The 18,495-nt window shown below is 37.1% G+C and overlaps 1 protein-coding gene across 16 annotated transcripts in view; it reads left to right on the forward strand.

Moving 5' to 3' along the window:
• Positions 1-18,495, forward strand: part of PARD3 (par-3 family cell polarity regulator) — a 426,281-nt gene that overhangs the window by 234,520 nt on the left and 173,266 nt on the right. For 11 of the 16 annotated variants that reach the window (XM_048952142.1, XM_048952154.1, XM_048952149.1 and 8 more), the window contains 3 exons: positions 2,470-2,508; positions 14,010-14,198; positions 14,666-14,836. In XM_048952142.1, coding sequence (XP_048808099.1) covers positions 2,470-2,508; positions 14,010-14,198; positions 14,666-14,836 — 399 coding nt within the window. The remainder of the gene's footprint in view (positions 1-2,469; positions 2,509-14,009; positions 14,199-14,665; positions 14,837-18,495) is intronic. The other 5 variants (XM_048952157.1, XM_048952158.1, XM_048952146.1 and 2 more) reach the window with 1 other exon arrangement.

The raw sequence follows: 18,495 nt of genomic DNA on the forward strand, positions 1-18,495 counted from the left end.
AGTAATACTTGATTTAGGTCTAAAAATAACATGAAATTAGATCCTTTAAGTGAGTTTAACCTCGGTAGCCTGCCTGCTGCTGCTCAGGTGATACTATGAGCTATTTTGGCAGACATCAGACTAGAGAAACCAGATCTTTTTGTCAGGTGGGCTCTTCGGTCAGAGGGTCAGATCTGACCTGCTGTACATTTCTGCAACTCCAGTTGAACAAATTGCACTGTGAGGATCTGACAGTATATGGGTGTGATGATCCTCTGTTGCATAAAGATGTGTTTGTTTGCATTTTGACTTGAAGAAATGTTAGGTATGCTCTGCTGACAGCCGTCAACGAGCATAAGCAGAATTGCTGGGGAAGGTGTTGAACTAAAACCCATCATAAGGGCTGTTCTTTCTTCTCTGGTAAAAAATAACCTTAAAAGAAAAACATCTTTTTAGACAGCTCCTCTCATTGACTTTTACTAGCTTTATGTAGAAGATAAAAGAAAATTAATATTGGATGAGGGAGGGGATCTGAAAGCATGTTGGTTCATCCTTTTGCCATACAAACCTTCTTTGTCTTTCCATCCTTCCCCTATTTCTGTCACATTTTCTACATTTGTATGCATTAAATTTTGCCTTAATGAGATATGTCTCAGAAACTGTAAGCATAAAATCATGTTATTTAATATTATCCATCCTATAAAGTGCTGGACTTGCTGTTCCTTGCTGAGCAGCACTCTGTTAAAACCATTTTATATTTGCCAACATTTGTACAGATAGTAATCCCAATAAAAGGGGTGTTTAAATTTTATGTTTTGGGCTATGGCTACATGAACGACTTTCAAAAAGTTATTTATCCTTGGGTTTCTTTATAAGTAAAATGAAGATAATAAACTTTCAGGAGAGTTGTGAGTTTAATGTCTGTGATGCACGTTGCCATTATTGTCTGGAAGGAAACTACAAAAATGTGTAGTTATATATAAAACTTAAAGGAATGTTAAACTGAGCCCATTGAGGTTAGTATGGGATTTTGTGTTGTCACATTAAGAGCTGTGAGTGTGATGGAGAACCACTATTCAGTGTAGCAGCTTCTATAATACAGACAATGGTAAAAGTGATTAAAATGTGGCCACAGTGTGTAAAATCAGATTCCACTGGATTCCACTCCCAACAGTGAGATCTCGAAAACCAGTTATGCTTCTTCAGAATACCAGGCATTTTATTACTTTCAGTGTTACTTAACGCCAAGTACCTGATATCTTAGTGTTTGACCACATCACCGTGAGATTTTCTCATAAAAATCTCATCCTCTTGCCCCCTTTCATTATGAAAGGGGTGAGGAGTACTGTAATTAAGTTAAACTCACTAGACTGTCATCATCTTCACAAACCTGAAGTTAACTTCCTGTGACATATTTTTGTAGAGCTTGCTACTGTTGAATCCATTGAGGTATTGGTTTGGGTTACTCAGCTTTTGAGCTAAAAAAATTCTCAATGTTAGCAAAGAGAGATGGGCCTGCAGTTAGTCTCCCTTATCCTACAACCTTAACGTGTCCATTGCTACTTGTAGGTCCTTTATGTGTTCCTAGCATTTGCCTCCTTCATCTTTTGTTTTATTGGTTGTTGACTATAGATTAAAGCTAACTGAATGTTTGCATTAACATTTTACCACTACATTTTCTTGTGTTTAAAAATTTCAATTCTCTGCAAGACTCCAAAACAAAACAATCCAAAAAATTCTTGGTTTTCATTATGGAAGAATATCTGGTTAGCCTGAAAGCGATCATCCAGCCAGCAGCAAGATGATCCCTGAGTGTTTAAAGGGATTTTCATATGGGTGTGCATGGCCTTGGAAGAGCAGTATTCCTTATGTGTGCTTCCAGAATTTTTGAGGAATGCAGAATGGTTTCTCAATGATGTATGTTTGCCTCATATGCCCTAAGATGTAAATGCAGAGTACAAGAGGGCTCCACCTATGCTATGCTAAAAGCACCCTCCTATCTTTGGATACGCAGTGTGGTTATTCTGTTTCTGTTATTCAAACTTATGGCAAAGGGAAATCCCTTACTGAAATGTCAGTGGATGTTTTTTAAAACAGATATTTAATTAAAATATTTGGAAGGCTTCATCTGGATTGCTGAGGTCATTCTTTGAAGCCCTCAGAGTAGAAGAGAAATGCCAGGGAGAACATCCAAGACATTCTGCTAGGCAGACAATGGTGCAAGCAGTTGGGATCCTTCCTTAGCCAGATAGCCACCTTCTTCATAACCAGATTAAGCCAGGTGCGCTGGCCTCAGATTGCTGCACGTTATTTTTGTTCACTTCTCATTTAGTGCTAATTTAGAAAAAAATTGAATCAGCGTGATGAATGCCCTTCATTTTTCTCTTACCACTTCATGTCAGAATTAGACCTCTTTGCTTATCCCCCTACTAATAGATAGTTTATGTCGTATATAGCTGTGTTCTTATTTATTTTTTTTACTTCCTTTAGAATGCAGAACAAAGCCAGTCACAAATTCCAAAGGAAACGGTAAGAGCTTTGTCTTTTCCATACTGGAAGACTCACAAATGTTTTTAAACTGATATGGCACTTCTCCATCAAAGTTTCACAGATCCTCCTTTCACATTATATACTGTAGATGGCTCTCTCTAGCTTTACATTTTAAATGCATTTTTAATGTAATTTCAGATACTGTTTGAATATCGTGTAGAATTCAGTTATTAGGTATGTTCAAACGCTACTTGAAATTACATCTTTTTATATACAAAGACCTAAAGTTGAAATGGTAATAGTAACCTCTTAGTTTGTGTTACTTTTGGAAACTTAATTGTTTAAAAAATGATTATATGACCAAAACTTGAGATACAAAAGCATAGCAATGAAGCACTTTCAATGTAAGTCTGAACTGACCTTCACACCAAACTAGGATTTCTTAGTTATTTCAAAGAAATTATAGGGAAGTAGTATCAAGTGTAACCCTTTGAAGATTGTAATAGGTTGCATATATTGTGTCAATGAGGCTGTGTACTGATTATATACCTCTTTAGTCAGTGGGACAGACTCAGTTTTAGTACAGATTATACTAACATGCAAAACTGTTTACTAAAATAAAAGACTTTATGAAATATTACCATAGGATATTACAAGAAATGTACCTTAAATGTATGCCACATCTGAGTTGAAAATGCACTTCAAGAAGCTCCATTCAATTAGGTACCTATTTCAAAATTAAATATTAAATTAGGTTACAGAGAAACTACATGAGTTCGTGCTGAGATTTGAAATTAGTTAGAAAAGCTTCTGAAAAACAGTAAAAGCAACTCTAGATGAATTGGAATGCCTTGCCAGTGATGGTGAGATAGTATCTGAGATTAAATCAAGTTTAGGAGAAGAGATTTAACAGTCATCACAGTTTCGAGTGTATACAGGTTGGCATTATCAGTGTTTTAGTCCAATGCAATGTAACTGGCAAAATGAGGTTTGGGTTGAAGGCAGCTTTTATTCTCCACCTTATGTTTTTCTTACACATCCTCTAGTCTGAATCTCATCTGCATAAGGGCTTTGCACGACTGTAGGTATATCATTGTGTCTGACGTGCCTCACAGTATCTTCTCAGCACATCTTTACAATGCATGTGTGTTTCTTATCTTCTTAGTTTCTTAACGTGTACTGCTGATATGTGAGGAGATCAAAGATCAAAGCCCAGGATAGCATTTCTGCCTGTAATTGAATACAATTGAAAACAATTTGTGGGTGCAGCCTTATAAAAGTGTCCTGCTTAGGAGTTACATTGAAATTCTGCCACAAAATCTCACTAAGATTAGGCAGATTGCCTATTGGGTATTTATATAAAGTAATTGCTTATCTGTTGCAAACGTAATGTTTTGTAACAAATTCTATGGTGAAATCCTTTCTCTGCCGTTTTCTGTTCCAACTTCTCTGCCTCTTCTAACACAAGTCCAAAGGAAGAAAGGCACTCTCATTTCTCATCCATAGGTGTGAGCCACACGTTTCTCATTAAGAAGGAGATAATGTGGGAGCAACAGGGAGCATATGAGTAGCTAGGGATTGCTGAAAAACTGTGCTTGAATCAGCCAGAAAGCCCAAACAAGCCTTAGAAATAAGGAAGTGAATTGGGAAACATGCAGAGACATACAGTGAAGGAATGAAGTGAGAAAGATGGTCAATACAAAAATATTTTTTTTGCATAATGTTTTGTTTTCTTTCATTACAGAGTGAGATCTTTCTTTTAAACGAAAGCTAAAAGCAATAGTGACCAACAGTAGGAACAGGAAATATCTTAAAATTTCACCCTTCTGGGTGAAAATAAAAACACAGACTAAATGTGAAAGGTGTCAGTCAGTGTTTAAAATGCTTTTGCTCTTACCTCCTCCCTTTCAATCTTCTTTGCTTTGGATAGGTGTAATACAGCCTTTCTGCAGAAATGAATTCCCTCAGCTGCACATTAATAATGCAGTCACACACTTGTTTTCTTTTATAATTTATTTTTATTTTTAAAAGTGCTTTTCATTACTTTATTTTCCTCCGGTCTGCCTCTATCTCTGTTTATTCATCCTCTGTCTAATTTTCAAGTCTTTGAGATTTCTATCTTGCAATTTCTGTTTCTGTGCATGCTCTGATCTTTGTGCTGTTAGTTGTGAGGTTTTAGATTCCAAGAGTCAAGGACTTGATTTAGTAGAAAGCAAAGCAAAATAAAAGAAAAAAAAAGGATAGAAAAGTGTGATGAAAGCAGTGAAGCTATTAGAAATGAGAGAAGTGAAGTACAAAAATCTGCTTCTAATTTAAAGGGAAAATGGCTGTAGGGTTGTTTTTTTAATGGTTGTATGTCTTTGTAGAGAAATAGAAGAAAAATGCAACTTTGAAAATAAAGATGAAAAAAAACAAAACCTGAAAATGGAAAGCTTGAAATAAAATTTATATATAGATACAAGAATATGAAGCCTAATTTATCAGTATGTTATTAACACCGAGGGGTTGCATTCATGAAACTGCTCATTTGAAATAATTTATACTAATATTGTGGCACTTGAACGCAGTACTAAAAATCTTTATGCATATAGTAGAAGAAAACCTTGACAATTGGTCTCCTTCTTAATTTATACGTAGCCTGGAATCATTCAGTGCCTTATTACTTACTTAACTGCCTTTCCAAGAAAGCATATAATTTTATATTTTGTGCACCTTCACAGAATACACATTCTTCTATTCTCATTGATGAACTTCCATAACTAGGGGGGTTGTTTAATGTGCTAAGCTCAGAGAATCCAAGCTTTACTCTTCAGTTAGCCATAAATAAAATAAATAAATTCAGATTGTTAATGAATCTTCAGCTCTGTCCAGTAATTGTGCCCTAGTGAAAACTGGACGGATGTTTTTATTTTCTCTTTGCAGATGAATGGAGCTGGTATTTGGTTTAGTCCTGGTGCAAATCTCAAAGCCCTGCTTTGCCCAGGCACTAGTTATAACCCTTGGTATAGCTGATGACAAAATAGAACAGATGCACCTATTTCTGAACATGGTGATTATTTGGAATGTAGGAGAATGACCGTAATATGAAAACCAGTAATTCATCATTATTACATTTCTGTTTCCAAGCATAATTATCTTAATCTTGTTACAGAGCATTCAAATGAACTGTTAATTATGCTATGTAAAACATCTGCCAATTAATTTTTCCCCCATACTCTTTGAAAGTCAATAGTGTTTCAGTAATATTTTGCTTTTACAATTGGCATTCACTGTTTGTTTTCTGAATTCAAACCAGCAAGTTAACTTTCATGTAAGCATAATAATTACCATATATGTGTATAAGTATTTTCTACAGGACATTGTCTGTTACTAAAGAAATTCAAAATTAGGACTCAGACTCCATTTCATGATCGCTGCACACAGCAGTATGGGAAGGCTTCAATTTCCACCGCTGCAATAGGTGATCCAACCTTCTAAAAATTGAGCCAAGATTTCACATTCAGTCAGACCAGCCCACACTACTGGCAGTGCTGATATCGTTAGATACAAAATGATTTGATGAAATGTAAAAGTGATGCTGCTGTTACTTTCACGATGTTTAGGAATCCTACGCGTTACTGATGCTGGTTGTTTTTATATCTTTTTTATTGCAATGCTGTGAGACAGAAGGGTGATTACAATGCAATACGGTGTGCTATTTTGAACGGTTTCAGGTTCTGTTTTTCATAAAGTTGTAAGATAAGAAGCAGATGAAATGGAAGAAACGAATGTGTAATCTCCTGCAGGATAATGTGTTTAGAGTAGGAGGTACTCTATGATTTAGTAGCTTGTTCTAGGGGCATTAATGAACAGAATGGAGACATAACTTGTGAATAATTAATATAATAGTTGAGTGACTGTGCATGTGAATGCTCTTTGAATAGTTTGAATTCCCAGAATGATCAAGGGTGACCAACCAGCACTTCTGTGTTATGCTGTTCTTGAGTCTGACCCTGCATCTCGTAGCTTTGTCTCTGTTGTCCCCACAAGACTTAGCTGGGCTGTAGTGTCACTGTGGTACAGAGTAAGAAGCACCCACACAGACTCACTTCCTTCTGAGAGAGCTGGGAGTGCAGTGCAGCTGGAGTCAGTATCTCAAAGTTTAGATTTAGAAAACTTCCTGGGCAGTTTCATGCCAGTTTCTTGCAAGCCAAAGCATCCCTTCCACTAAGGTTCTATACCAGGTTTCCTCAGAGAAGCTTGTAGAATCACCCTGAAGCCCCATTATGTTCCTGTTATTATTCACCATGATTGTGCTGTTTCCTACATGCCAGCCTCAGTTATTTTGGATAATGAGAAGCTGACTGTATAAGGTATTTACAATTCAGAAAGGAGATATAGGATTGGGACTGAAAGGGGCCCTGAGGTCCTTTGGTTGGTCATTTGCTAACACAGGCAATGTGATCATGGGTTCTTCCAAACACTTGGCTTATCTTGGGTGAATACACAGTTCATGTCATTACTTAAAATTCCTCTGAAAACTCACTGGTTATGTACAAAGCTTACTTTACTGCACTGGTGCCTTTAGATGCTTGGTGTTAATTCTTTCTTGCTATGAAATCCTGGGAAAAACAGTGAGATGAACTGGTTTGCCACGGTTGCCTGAAAGCCTCTAGCAGAAGTAGGCATGAGACGTGGGGCACTCCCAGTGCCCAGTACGAGTTCCTTGTCCTCAACTTCTGCAAAGCTGTTGTGTTGCTTTCAACTTTGTTATTCTGTCTGGCTTTCTCAGACACTCTATCTGTTTCTTTAGTCTTTCATGTCTTACACAGCCCGTGTAGAAGAGAAGTATAAAGACTTTTAGGGAGCTGTGTCATTAGTGTGTTGTACATTGAAGTTTTTCTGGGACAAGGCATAGTACAGAGAGCTGTAGATTTATAGACTTCTTTGGCAAAGCAGACACCTGCTGTGTGTCTAATCCCTTGGTTTTCCTTTCTCCAGGAAAAGCATCTGTAAAAAAAAAAAAATAATAATGAAAAAAAAGAGAGAGGTTATCATTACAAATGCGTATTTGTCTCAGAGCATACAGTTGGAGCATAAAGTTTGAGTACAAGCAATTTGGAGTGGGTTATTTTGATCTTAAATGATAGATGATAGTCATTATGGTAAATGTAATGTATAATGAATGAAATATTTTTAGTGGTGTGATCAGTTGATTTCAAACATAGAATTTTGTCTGCTTAAAACAGTTCCTACAACACCCCAGATCACAATGTTAGCATTAGAAAGAATAATGTTAGTGTAGACAAGCAATGGTGTTTTTATATAGATAAATAACAACATGTGGATATACTTAAACATGGGCTTTTGCAAAGCTTTGATTTTCACGCTAAATGAAAATCACATGCTAGAATTTTTTGTGCTTCGGAAAAAAATTAATTTTTTTCCTAAACCATTTTTTAATCCATCAAAAGCATTAAACTGCAGACATTTTTAGAATATGGAACATGTTTCTGATACTAAATTAAATCCTTAAAATGGACATAACTGGAAATATAACAAGCCTGTTTTGCAGTATTTTCATGAGCTAGCATTTCTGTGCGTAAGGGCGTACCAAAGTTAATCCACATATAATATGCAAAAATATTTTTCTTGATAGGATTAAAATTAAAGCAGACCACATTTCCCTTAAAATCTTACAATTCAAATATAGTTTTTGATATTTAGCAGCTGCTGTTTGATTTGAACAAGAGTGCAGTATTTGCCAGATGTGACATATTAACTTAGCTAATATGAATAATGAGTCTCAGTGTATACATGCAAATAAGATTCATTAGTGTTTATCTAACATATGGGAGATATTAAAATACTTAACCTAGGAAGAGTTAGAAAAAGAAAGCAAGCGCAAGAATTTTAGTTGATTATTTGGCTTATGCTGTATTATCTTTTCATAATCTAGGTAAGTAGATGCTTTGGACTCTTACAAGCTGTAATACAGGACATGGTTGTTTGATTTAAAATAATGAAAGGAAGGAAAAAGATCCTGTAGCATTTCAGGGGGAAACTTGGATGGAAGCATGGAATGCACATGTTGCTCTCCGATCAGGAGGAATGCGTTTCTCTGCTGGAGGTGCAGTTTGAAATCGAAATAATCTGCTGTTATATGTGTCTGTGGTGCCTAACCATACCAGGGTGTATCAGCTCTCAGTTATTCCTCCTCCAGAGGGGCCTCAACTGAAGGCAGAGAGGTGTGTTCAGGGCCACCTACGCTGCTCTGTTTTCGGTACCTCTAGCAGTAATACATCTGTATTTATAAAAGGACCAAACATTGCCCCCCACAAAACAGCTGCTGATCAATGGAGCTGCTGTTTTGGTTCCTTAGGGCTGCTCGATATAAATGTTGGATGTTTGTATATGTGATAACATATGATAAAGGTGAGTTTCATCATGTTTTGGTGTATTTCAGTTCAGAAGGTTACCTGATGTGGCAGCAATGTCACCTACTTAACTTGAAAGACAAAACAATTAGAGCTATCTCTGAGGTCACGAACATCTGTGCAATACCTAATAGACATCTTTCTCCTGCAAGTACAATGTTAATTTCAAAATAAGGATTTTGTTCTGTTCTAATAGTTCTGAGACAAATTTTACTGACATACCCTAATTGTATCCTAACATACAGGATTTATGATTTCTCATTTTTACTGGTACTCTTTTAGAAAGGAATAAACAATGAATGCTGTATTAAGATCCTCTAAAGATTTTAAATATCCAGGAAAAGGCTGTGACTTTAGTCTGGCTGCCCATTATTGGAACCAAATGAATACATCTGTGATTTTGTATATTCCATTCCTTTTATAACATACAATTTTTAGACATGGTGAGCTGTTGGAGGTCCATGAAAATTCAAACTTCAAATAAAAAAAGAATGACACGTTTGTGAGGTGGATAGGATAACAAAATAAAAATTAAGCAGAGGCTTAGGGCTGCACTGTGATGAGACTGGGCACAGAAGGAATTAGGGGCAGGCAAAATGGATAATACTGATGGGGTCATTAGAGTTATTTAGTAGGGTCTGTGCTCTAGTTACTTAATTTATCACATCAATATAATCATCACATAAGAAAGAATGTGTTTGCTGTTGTACAGCCATGTAGGTGTTTATACAGGAGCCCTGCAAATGTTCCCACTTCTGTTGTATACATAACTCTGAAAGATAGTTACCCTCTAAGTGTGGGATTCAGCTCTGTTACTGGCTTCTGGGAGTGAAAACAGCAGTGTGCTGTTTTTTGCTCAGAGTCCCATGATTGACTTCTTTCTTTTCTCTCTACGTAATCACAAAGTAACTTGCAGACAAGTTTCAGTGGCTCAGTAGCTGCTGAGAAGTCTGCATGTCTAAGCTTGCAAGAGAATGAACTTCTCAGTAGAGAATGCAGCCGGATTTGTAGCTGCAGCAAGCCACATTGAAAACCTGTCCCAGCTTGATTGAAAATTGCTTCCCCCGTTAGGTGGGAGGAGGCTTTTCTTTTTTGTTAGCTTTCTTTTTTCACCCATCTCATGCTGTTTATTCACCAGCTGAACCCTGATGAGATTTTATAAAGGGAAGAAGTCCCAACCACAAAATTTCTTTGTAGCTTTTAAAACATAAATGGACAGTAGTAGATGCTGTTACTAACAAGATGCAATAAGCGTATTACGCTGTTACTGTCAAAGTCCATTTTTATGTTATTTATAAAATTATATCAGATTTTATAATGTGATCAGAAACTGATTTTATATGGAAGGGTAATATATTTTCCCTCCCTTTATCTTTCTTTAATCTCTGCATATCTCAAACATTGCCATCATTTTGTTCTAGTCAGTAAGTTTATCTTTAAATTTATGTTATATTTACATTGCATTTAAAAAGTGAAAAATGTATCTTCAATGTCATTTAGCATAAATTGATGCTAAGTATGAATTTGAAGCGAAAAAAAAAAAGTCACCTATATAAATTATCACCAATCGAATTTTTATTACAAATTACATACTTGAGCAGCTTCATTCATCCAGCTGAAGTCATTTCAGATGACCTTTTCCTCAGCAGACTCTGTCTGAACAGAATATTGTTCTGCTGTTAATTGTTTTGGATGTAGTGTGTGAAAAATCTCAAGGGAGTTGAGTTTTGTGCTGAGGGTTCATAGTACATAATTTTTCTTGCATGTTTACTTCTGGTCTGTCAAGGTATATGAAGCAATAAATTTCTCCCACAGATCGACTAATCATGAAAATAGTGTTGAGGTGTTTGATTGACACAGTTAAGATGTTAATTTAGAGTATATCAAGATCAAATGGAAGTTATTGCAATTAGGAAGTGATTGTGTTCTCAGTGTAAATTTTTAAATGATGCATTTTAGATTTCTGTGCATTTTTATTCTGTTTCATGGATGTATTGGAGAATTTCTGTGGTTTATTGCATTTATATTCTTATCATGCAGTACAATTTTGATGTAAATTTTTCCTTATGGAGGTAGATATTTAATTATTGGGGAGAATCAGTGCCTATTTAGTATTTCTGTAATGTAAAGCACTTCGGTTAAAAAGGATTCGGTCAATCTTAATGTATTTGTATATTTATTCATTTATTTATATATTTATCAAGACTTTTGGTTCAAAATATCAGTGTCAGGCTGAAATCTCATTGCTCATTTCTCAGAAAATGCCTCCCTTTGTTCACACCTCAAGTTTTCTGACAAATATGTAGTCCTTTCCCGTGCTTTGCATGAAATACAGTTTGTGTTCAATGTATGACATACAGGTGGACCTTCTTTAGTACTGTGATGTGGCACAAATGCTGTGAGTCTGTACTTTACTATCCATAGTTCTTGGATCCTAAAGGTTCACTTTTCGAATGCCATATTTTTCTCCAGTGTGCTTCTAGCAGAAGTGGTGGGGCATCTCCACACTCAGGCTCTGCAGCTCTGTGTTGGCACTGGATTGTTTCCTTGTTTAAGTTCTGTAGAAAGTAGACAACGGAAGAACCACATTATGAGTAGGACTGAGCTGACAGAGCAGCTCTTTGGGTTCAGTGAGGAGAAGGACCGAGGCCATTAGTCCATTCAATGGAGACACTGATGGAGGTGCTCCAGTGGGCCCATGGATGTGAGGAAGTGTACCTGACAGAGTGTGAGGAGAAGCAGTTCAGTGGCCTACACTGCAAAGTGGCTGAAATGCTTGTGTACTTTTTAGAGCATTAGAAAACATTGAGGAAGGGAGAATTGATTGTAAACTTACAATAACAGTAGTGAAGAATAATCTAGTGAGCTTCTGTGGTTTGGAGTACCCATGCATCCTGGCTTTATCTCCCTTTCGGCTCCCTAGCTCTTTGTCCTGCTATTATTTGTTAATGAAAATGAAAACAATCAGTGTTACAAAAAAATCAAAAGTAGTATGTTTCTGTCTCAGATTGCTTTATTCTGCAGCTATCTGACAAAAAGTGCATCTCAATTGTATCTTGCAGCTAGTGCTTTTGTGATTCAAACAGGAAAATTAGGGTTGCAGTTTTGCCAAAACCTGAAGATTGTGTTTTAAATCCAATATTTTTTCCATGCACACAGAAGATATTTCCACTCCTGATGGCAAGCACAGATAATGCTCATTTGCACAGCCAAGAGATATGTTTGGATAATGGGATTCATCAACAAGCTGATCTGGTACTTGGAGAGGGGGATATTAAGATTGTATTACACTTTGTTATAACCAAGAGATGGTTACATGTGTGTGTGCAATGCAGTGAAAAGAGCTGGTGAACACATTAAGGCTCATGCTTTTAACCAAATGGGAAAAGACAGAGCTCCTGTTTTCCTTCCCCTGGCTGTTCCAGTGCTCTCAACAATCTGACTGAAGAGGGTCGGCCTCTTCTCTCGTGTCATTAGTGATAGGACCAGAGGGAATGGTTTCAAGCTACGGCAGGGGAGATTCAGGCTGGACATGAGGAAGTATTACTTTTCAGTAAGGGTGGTCAGGCACTGGAATGGACTGCCCAGGGAGGTGGTGGAATCACCGACCCTGGGGGTGTTCAAGGAAAGGCTGGATGTTGTGTTGAGGGACATGGTTTAGTGGGAGCTATTGGGAATAGGTAAACGGTTGGACTGGGTGATCTTTTAGGTCTTTACCAACCTTGGTGATTCTATGATTCTATGACTTCCTTCCTATATGACATTTTTGCATTGCATTTCTAGGTCAGTGGTGACAAAACTAGCATGTTTTGCCCAAACTGATAATCACAGTCTGCTGTACTCGACATGGCTTTCACATCCATCTCTGCAGTAGTCTGTGTTTGGATTTCAGAAAAGCCTGTCAGCTTTGCATTTCCTCAGATCTTAGAGACAGGGATGGCTCAGCAAGCAAAAGTTAACTTGTGGTGCATCTTGTCCTGCTTCAATTGTCTGAGGGTAGAAAGAAATAGGAGCGAGTTTTGCAAAGAGATGAGAGCAACATGGGAAAAATGGGTGTAAAATCAGAGTGAAAAAGAGAGGTGATTTTAGTAAATCTTTTTTGCCAAGATTATGAAAATATTGGGCAGAGACAAACTACTGACTACTGGACATTATGGTGGACATTCTCTTACTGTTGCTTCTTCATGTGGGTGATAAATGAACAGTGCACTTTGGTCTCTCCATCATCTGTTGAGTACCATGTCCACACCTGCTGCCCCCACAAGTGCCACTGCTCTTTTGGAGCTTGCCAGGGACCCTGCTCCAACCTGTCTCCAAGGCATTTGCTGGACCACCAGTTCAGCAGGAGATGAAGCGAAAGGGCACTCACCTTCCCTTCATGGCTTTTGGTGGTATTGGAGTGCCCTGACAGCTCCTTGCCAGGGGCACTGGCTGGACTGTGATTATAATTCCAGGTGTTCAAAATCTGGGATTGTCCTAGTGAACCTAAAACAGCGTGGAGAGCAGTAAAGAACTGAAGATGTGAGTAGGATGACAGAGGAAAAGGGAAGAGCCAGAAAAGATGGGAAAATTGGCATGCTGAACTGGATTTGACACTAAGCCTGGCAATAGCAGAGATGTGTCGTTCAGATCTCAGCTGTGTGATTTTCTGTTTTTCCTAATACAGCTAGTTTTAAACAAAATGAGGGAACTGAATAATTTTTGAATTTAATTTTCTTGCAAGTAGTTTCTCCTCATGAATCACAAAGATACCACGGATTATGATGATATTTTAAAAATTCTGTAAGTAGTCAAATCACAAAATATTTCAGATATGGCTTTTTTTGGCTAATGAAATAGTTTATGTGTGTTGGCACTAATGACACATTCAGTAATGGCATACTATTCAATTATTTTACTAGACAGAGAAGCACTTAGACACAAACATAAGATATTTCTGATTCCAGGCATCAGCTGGAGGTGATTGAAAATACACTATTTGTTCATGTTTCTTCAAATAATTACTGTGGAAAATATTGTGTCATTGCAGTTGAAAGCATTTTTTTAAATGCTAATAGCTGTGGAAGGAAGAGAATTCCTGAGGAGAAATGCTCTTCTGTAATCCCATGTTAATCTTCCTGACAGAAAGCAGAAGAAGAAGAGCTTGTTCTCACACCTGATGGCACCAGGGAATTCCTGACATTTGAAGTTCCACTTAATGACTCTGGATCAGCTGGACTTGGTGTGAGTGTCAAAGGGAATCGGTCAAAAGAAAATCATGCCGATTTAGGAATCTTTGTCAAGTCCATCATTAACGGTGGAGCAGCATCCAAGGTAAGAAGGAACATCTCTGTGCTTTGTCTTCCTCTGTTTTCCATTATTATGCTATTTTGAAAACAACCACATGTACAGAAATGAGATTGCTCTTTAACTAACATTTTTTAATTGTGCCATTGGAGGTAACATTTCAATTTGTACAAAACGTCTTGTTTAGTACTGGATGATTTTAACAGCTTTTAAAGATTCCAGGTAGGACACAAGCATCTCTGGTGCAGTTCAGTTAGAATGCTATTTACTCAAACAGATTATGGTAATGGCTTGAGTGCAAATCAGTGAATGGTTGGAATAGACATTTCCTATGACAGCTGCAATAGAAGCTGTAACATGAGTGTCCTCTTGGCTATAAACTGTTAGGTCTTAGTATAGTTGTTTGATTCTTTTTCATTTTTTCCCCTCTCTCCATCAGACTACACTTCTGCATAGCATATTTTGCGTGACTGACGATAACTTTTCCCTTCCAGGATGGCAGGCTTCGAGTGAACGATCAACTAATAGCAGTAAATGGAGAATCATTACTAGGCAAAACAAATCAAGATGCTATGGAAACTTTAAGAAGATCCATGTCCACTGAAGGAAACAAACGAGGAATGATTCAGCTTATTGTGGCAAGGCGAATAAGTAAATGCAATGAGGTAATATGCTTCTGATATTGGGGTTGGGATTTTTAACTTCTTCTAAGTTATTTCTCTTTATAGGAGATGTTCTGTTTCTTCTGAGACTAGGAAAATAATATTTGAGGAGCTAAAGAAAGAGAGAATTACAAAATGATCTGAATTTCAGTGTTAGACATGTTAACCTTATTACCAGATCAATAAAGTTTTTCTTTTGAGTATTTTCATCAATGGATAACAGGAAACACTGAATAAAACTATATTGATTTTGTAATTGGATCCCACTGCTTATGTGATTTTTGTACTTTGAAGGTTTTAATGCAGGTCTGTTGAATCTTTAATTTATAGACTTAGTGTCAATTGACTTGCTTCTTTGTCACTTTGAATTTTTTTAAATGAAAAGTAAAGCTTATATATCTCATTAGTTCATTTTATCTAAGCAATTAGAAGTTCCCTTTAAAGATTCTTCAAAATTGGATGCAAATAATTCTGTTATTTTCAATATGTTGTATCTTCACCTTCATTGCAGGGAAGTACTAGACACTGAAGTCAGGGCTCAGCGGTGATTCTTTTTCTGATATTCTTTACAGCTTTGGTCTTCTCCAGTGCTGTGTTTATGTGTTGATGTTTTCAAATGTTTTTGTGATTTGTGTAAGTTTTACCTTCTAGATTAATGTAAACAATGTTATCTAGTAGAAATATGTGGACATATGATACTGAGAAAGGCTGCAGATGCTGTGTAGGACTGAGCTAGACTTCAAAATGGTTTTGATGCGTTAGAGAAATGTTACTGAGTGAAATAAGATGCGGCTGAATGGCAGATCAGGGAGACATCTGTTCTTAAGGCATCTAAAGTCATTCATTCACTCTTTCTAACACCAGTAAGGTCTTCTCGGAATTTTTCCTTTTCCTTGAGCAAAAGGAAAAGAACAAATTGGTTTAGTGTTGCAGATCCTGCCTAAGGGGAAAGGGCAGGGTTTACTTTTTACTGTGTAAAATCAATCTTTAAAAAAATTCCCATTCATAGCTTCTTAATTGAAAAGCAGCTTTCTTTTTTGAAAAAGACACCGGTTTCTCTAAAAGTATTAAGCTTTTCCTGACTGAGCGCTTATATGTAGCTTTAATACATACACACACACTGCTGGAAAGACAGTTTGGATGCTCACTGGTTTCTCACCTGGTGTCGATAGAATTCTGACCTTTTAATATTTGGTAACGTCCTGTGTTCGCAAGAGTTCTGAACCCTAGAGAGTACAGATTCTCTCAGTTGGAGTCTTTCTTATTTCAAGCCAATTTCAGGTGTTTTTTGTATGTTTCTATATGGGAAGAAATATTATAGTCTATTTCTGTGTTTACATTTTTTCTTCTAGAAAGGGCACAGAAAGCTTTCTTTCTAATTTTAGTTAAAGTCTTCTAGAACAAATGTATCTAGACAGTGTTTATAAACATCATGGAGCAGCTCCTTAAATCTGGTAGTATTGCTGATCATCCACAATAAAAATAATCTTCTGCCCTACATCTCTTTGATATTTACACAATTTTTTTTTTTGCAGAAATCATTTGGCAAAAGTGGCATGGCTTACAGTATTTATGCTCTGAATGAAGGAAATGATTTTAGAATCAGATTTACATATGCTGAGATGGATTTGTATCATGAGGAAGGGTGGGAAACTGTATCTATCTGAGTCTATCTTAGTGGGTTTTGTGCATTTCCTAACATCTTTATAAGATAGCGAGATGAGCCATCGTGATTTGGAGAAGTGTTGATGTGCAATTATTGGAACTGTGATCACCTTATATTAAATAATTTCTTGGTAACCATTTATTCTCAGGAATACTTGTCATTCCATTCAGCCAAGGGAAATACGATGTAAATACTATTTGTGTATTTTAATATGATGAAGTCACAAGCTGCATGAACATAAAACTATTTACTTGCTGAGCTGGCACTATTGAAGAATGTTTTCTAAAAGCCTTGCAGGCCCAGACTTCGGTAAAATGCAAAGCAAAGAGAAATTTTTCTCACCATTTGGGAATTAAACCCTAATTCCTTTTCTAGGAATCGAAAGGATTTAAACTTTAGATATTCTTATATAAGATTGATAAACTATGTTAATATTATTTATGTATATGACATGAAGATCACATATGAGCATAATGCTTAGGTAGTTCAGCCCCAAATAATGCATATGTAGACTGAGGCCCCTGTGGAGAGCAGCTCAGCGTGGCTGAGGCTTGCAGTGATGGTTGTTTTCCCAGGGAGCATCACATATTGGCCACGTCTTTCTAACTTGTGCTTTACTCAGCAGTTTTGATTTCTTAGATGCTCTGGTACATAAGATGTTCTAATAGAATATTCCTGTAACTGCTACCAGATTAGTGTACAGTCTTTGTGAAGATTTTTAATATCAGGAAAAAAAAATCCGAAAAACATGGCATCTGTCCAGGGGAAGATTCAAGAGCTTGCAGGTTAGGAGGAGAAGTATCCCACAGGCGGATCCTGTCACACATTTCATTAGCTTGTTCTTCAGAAAAGGGTTTTCACTTTCTTTTCTCAAAGACAAAAGGAAATCTTCACATTTACACAACTCTTTATTTTATCTGGTATTTCATGTGGGTATGCCTCACTTTTTGGTCTCCCAAAGTGTCACCCCAAAATAACAATAATAAAGATCCTGTTCAATTGATTCCTTTCCTGTGTTGATTCAGGATTGTATGTGCCCATGTGACTGACAAAAATAAATAGCTTACACTCTCTTTAGTCTTGCAGAACCACAGTTAAGTGGAACAGAGCCCGATTATATTCCCTTTAGTGCTTTGTCAACAGAATTGTTTATTCCATTCCATTCTGGTGACATGGTCAGTGCCGCACCGCAGCCCAAGGTCAGGCCTCTGCCTCCTGGAATTCTTTGTTTTGCATTTGCAAAATGAACTCATGTTCTTTTGAGAAAGATGGGCAACTCATCTTTTCTCTTGAGTAAGAGAGAGTTTGAATTGGATTTTAAGAAAGCTGTATGAATACTAAGTTCTTTTATTTTTAATGTTCATTTTTCATAATCAGCCCTAAGCATTGTGAGGAGGGGAGAACTGATTTGATGATTTGACGTTGTAGTTCTGCAGAGCACTGTCCCTTTGTCTTTTTGCTCAGACCAAAAAATTTCATGTGTCCTTGATTCCTTTTGTAGTTGGATTCTTGTCTAGAAAGGAGGATGGCTCAGTCCCTGGGTGCTGGCTGAGAAAGGCAGGGACAACCACCTCCCTTCTGCTGCAGGTGAGCTGCTTATTTTTTGGTCAGAAAGTCTTCAGGCTTCCATACTTAGCTTGAGAAACTGTTTCAGACTGTAGTGCAACTGCCTCTGATACTCCTTGTTCTGTGCCAGCATTATTCTCTTGCAGCTTCACCAGTTCTCGTGCTATAGACTTACGAAGCAATTATTGTAACAATGAAAGCATACATAAACACCCTAACCATATTATCTTGTCTTCAGACAAGTAGTGAGGGGATCATTTACATCATCATCTCTGACATAACTGTAAACTCAAAAGAGACCACAAACTTCCCAGAAGGTAGAAAGCCTTTTTATGCTGTTGTGGTTTTACTGCCTGTCAAAAGGGTTTTATTGACTCACCTGGAGACACAGTCTAACCTATCTAGGTTTTCAAGTGAACTATCTTGTAGT

The sequence above is a fragment of the Lagopus muta genome, chromosome 7 (assembly GCF_023343835.1).
Source record: "Lagopus muta isolate bLagMut1 chromosome 7, bLagMut1 primary, whole genome shotgun sequence".
Classification (NCBI taxonomy): domain Eukaryota; kingdom Metazoa; phylum Chordata; class Aves; order Galliformes; family Phasianidae; genus Lagopus; species Lagopus muta.